Here is a 3,897-nt window from a genome sequence, read left to right on the forward strand (position 1 = left end):
TTTTTTTATTGATATAATGCTCAATGAAAAGGGCTCATGCTTAAAGCACACTAAAACAAGAAGCACAAAAGCCACTAAAGCTAGGATTAAAGATCAACATGCACACTCGACATCTCAACTAAGTTAATACCTATAACAGAGGGAAATTGAGAATTTATCCAACCATAGGAGAACTAAACGGGAGATTAAGTAAGAAACCAAACAAACAAAAAGGAGCAAAAGTAAAAGGGATCATATTAATGGTTTTCTAGTAATGTCAGTACAATTTACAATCCAGAACAAGAAAACACCTCCTATTCATCATGAAAAGAAAAACCAATCATACATTGGTACAAGGTAGTAAGTTCAATTCTTCTGCCATGCTGTGTGGACTGAACACAATAGTTAGCACACTCAGGAAGCCACAGAAGCAAAGAACCAAGGGAACACAAGTCAGAAAAAGATAGATCAACTGATCGTATTCTGGTGATATCATATTACAAGAAACCAGAAAACAACTCCAAGTTCAAGATGCAAACCAACACGACCCAGACAATTCTCCCCCACCTCGAACAAATCGGTATACATATTTCATCCAGGCCATATTCGTGAACTGAACAGAAATAGTTGGCACAATCTGGCATTTGTTAGCACTCTGGGAGTCACAAAAATATGAACACTAGACCAAAAAATGGAACATCAAAAGAACAGTCAAAGCATTTGTTTTCAGTTAGGTAAGGTTAGTTACCTCAGCATTGACAGAGGTGTGAAGCAAAAGGCTGTTGGTGGAAGCTCTGATGGGGCTCTCACCACTGCATAAAAGCAACTAAACTAACTAAGATTCGAATTTGAAAGCCACCAAATATAAAGAAAGCAGCATACATATAATCAATTAGCAACAGGCAACCAAATTTTGAGAGAAATAATGCTTTCTCAATGTTTTAAATTCTAATTATTACAATTTTCTAAAGAATTGAATCAGACACAAGTTCTTTGGATCATTGGCTGATCCCAAACCTGAGAAATTCTTCTTCATCGTCGTTGTCACATTCTTCTTTCTTCGTCCATCATCAAAATTAAACCAAACATACACGGTCTCAGGAAAAACCCATCTCTGGCTACAAATGGAAAATCTTATGGAGATGGTTTTTTAGTTTTGCTTTTCTTTAAATGGGATTGCCAAGCACAAGCTCAAGAAGAAGACCCATGTCATCTTCTCTAACAATCTTGAAAAATCTCCATCCGCAACAGTCTATTAATTTTTCAAGTTCCTTCAGTTGCATAATCTGACAGTACAAGCCACTGCTTGCGCCCAGTATTTGAGCCTCGCCTTAACATCTTCTGGATGATCACCTGAACATAGAAAAATTTCAAATTGAATCATATTCAACCTATACAAACAGCTAAAAAACTGAAGAACAGTTAACCACACAAATAGGAATTCCTTTTCAATTTTTCAAGCGATATAGAGATTAAGAATTGAACCGAATGGCTTACCAGGACTAGAGATCTTCCAATTCGGGATGGGACCGGAAACAGAATCCACCGACTCGGGTAAAGGATTTTCCGGTTCCTTTTGGTGTTCATCCATAAACTTCTGGCTCATGGAATAACAGAGTTCGAGGGCCGGCAAGGTGTTACAGAGCTCAGGAATCTCGTCATAGCAAAACGCAAACCCTAGATCCACACATCCTTTGAGCTCCTCGAGATCGTCATCTGTCAAGCTCTTTGTTCTAGTCAAATTATCATCATCTGAAGCCTCGACAAAACCCTCGAGCAAGATCTGGTTCTTCTTGGTGTTGTTCCAGTAGGTAGGAAGAACTGACTCGTCGCGATCGTGTTCAGAGCTGAATTCAGATTGGAAGTGGAGGGTTTGAGCTTCTGGGTCCCCTTCAATGGCGGATACAGGAGAAATCTGAGATTGGAAGGAACTCATTTTTTGTTTTTTTTCTTTGAATTTTGAGATTCGGCGGTTTCGGTCGTTTGTTATTTTGGTTTTTCGGCCAAACGCGTTAGGGGAAAAATGAAGTTTATTGCCTTATAAAGCTGAGCTGAGCCCACCTGTTAAACCCGATCCACAAACAATAAATAAATAAATAAATAAATAACCAATAGTCGATCATTATAAAGGAAACTGTTGGGAGGCTACGGGAAAAAGGGGAAGAAGCCCTAAACTTTTTGGAGATAGAGAAGGAAAAAACTGTTGGATGAGAAAAAATGGGATGGGGAAGGAAAAACCTCGTAGACATGGGATTTGGTTTGGAGGTATTAAGGAGAAAGAAGGGGAAGAAAGAAAGGATGGCATAGAGGAAAGAGTGACAAATTGTAAAATAAAATATGATTGCAAATATGGCAGTTATATCCCAAGTATTAATACATACACTCCCATGCAAAAGCAATTTTTAGTTGTTACAAAATTTAGATCTAGTGATTGTGATAGATTTGATATATTTTGATGGTAGCTTAAATTTTTTATATTTGTAATTATTTAAAAATATTGTTATATTTGTAATTATTTGAAAATGTTGTTATACAATCAATTATTATCTTTAAAAAATTAATATTCATTTCAACCCACCCGGTTTTAAAATAATAGGAAAAAAATTGGACTTTCAAGAGAAGTTTGATAGAAAAAAATTGGCTTCAGAAAAGGAAAAAGTGAGAAAAAATTGTGGATCCAACTCATTTGTTAAAATATGCCACTTGGCTAAATTATTTATTTTGTTGTCATTAGTTTCATATGAAGTTTTTTTTAAAACAAATGACTCAAATTTCAAGCTTAAAATATTGTTCTTCCAAATTTTAAAAATAATGAAAAAAAAAATTGCTGTCATCAAAGTTACTATTCAACACATGTTTTCATAATGAAATTGGGAAAGAGAGAGAAAAAAAAAAAAAGTTAAGTGCGAAAGGAATGACTCCTAAATATGTGAACAAACTCTTACGTTGCATTAGTTGAATGTGAACGTGATAGGAGGAAGAGCGAATTTTAGTAGAAGGAGATGATGCGAGCCAAAAACTATCGTTCTTGTGTTCCAAATCTGGATCAACAAAAGTCATATTTTGAGCACGAAATTAGGGTTATCAATATAAAAGTTTTATTAGTTTCAAAACAATCAATTTATACTTATAAATTTGTCAAGCCATCTAAATTTTTCCCTTACAACTTGCTAGTTGGTCGAATTGGATTTTAAATTTCAGTGCATGCAACTTTTAGTCTTTATTCTCTATTCAATTTTCGCTAGTTTATCCACTGATTAAAAAGATATAAAAAAAATGACTGTGAATTCAATAATTTTAATAAAACTATGTTTCATACAAAATAAAATTTGTTCAAGCACAAACCCCATCATATAACTTGGTTAAAACTCAAAAAAGTTCAAAAAAGAAAAAAAAAATCTTACCTTTCATGTCATTTTTCTATGAACTTCTAACAACTTAGTACCCTACTATGTTTTATTTGCAATCCATTAAGCACATATCAATGATAGTTTTGCAAAGAGTAACATTGGAACAATAATTCTAAGGTTAGAGATTACAAACATCAATGTAAGTTTGTTTGAGATGTTAGTTATTTAATTAAGTACTTTTAGCTTTCACCAAGGCAAGAGTATAAAATTTCTTTATTCAGAAGTTCTTCTTTAGTACGTTATTGTTGGGTTGATACCCTACATTTCGTGGTCTTATAGTTTGTAATTGTATATATGATACAAACATTTTATTTATCTAATAAAATAAAGTGTTTATTTTATTTGACATTTAGTTGCATTAACCCACAAAACCAATAAACTAACATCCAAGGTTATTTTTTGTAACTTAAACATGTATGTGGAGACATACAAGTGGATCATGTTATACATGTTTAAGTGATAACCTAAATGTTATGTAGTAGATGGATAAGGCTGGATACCTTATCTT

At 33.8% G+C, this 3,897-nt stretch overlaps 1 protein-coding gene across 4 annotated transcripts; it reads right to left on the reverse strand.

Annotated features, from left to right (window-relative positions):
• Nucleotides 1-212: 212 nt before the first annotated feature.
• LOC103488660 (uncharacterized) lies at nucleotides 213-2,291 on the reverse strand. 4 transcript variants are annotated; one of them, XR_007819549.1, is made up of 4 exons: nucleotides 1,477-2,291; nucleotides 997-1,332; nucleotides 728-791; nucleotides 213-592 (listed from the first exon to the last, which is right to left on the reverse strand). XR_007819549.1 is itself a non-coding variant. In XM_051082579.1 (2 exons), exons 1-2 carry the CDS (start codon nucleotides 1,913-1,915, stop codon nucleotides 1,253-1,255), a joined length of 519 nt encoding a protein of 172 aa, XP_050938536.1. In that variant the 5' UTR covers nucleotides 1,916-2,291; the 3' UTR covers nucleotides 213-1,252. The 4 variants fall into 4 exon arrangements, 1 of the variants encoding a protein (XP_050938536.1); XR_007819550.1 differs by having other exon boundaries at nucleotides 213-616; XR_007819551.1 differs by having other exon boundaries at nucleotides 213-616; nucleotides 728-1,332.
• Nucleotides 2,292-3,897: the final 1,606 nt, after the last annotated feature.

This window comes from Cucumis melo, chromosome 3 (assembly GCF_025177605.1).
Source record: "Cucumis melo cultivar AY chromosome 3, USDA_Cmelo_AY_1.0, whole genome shotgun sequence".
NCBI lineage: Eukaryota > Viridiplantae > Streptophyta > Magnoliopsida > Cucurbitales > Cucurbitaceae > Cucumis > Cucumis melo.

Excerpts from the sequence above, each read along its gene's own strand:
- LOC103488660 (XM_051082579.1), bottom strand. The coding sequence starts at position 1,915 with ATGAGTTCCTTCCAATCTCAGATTTCTCCTGTATCCGCCATTGAAGGG. Across the intron at positions 1,333-1,476 it reads TTGGAAGATCTCTAGTCCTG|GTGATCATCCAGAAGATGTT; the intron begins GTAAGCCATTCG and ends TTCTATGTTCAG.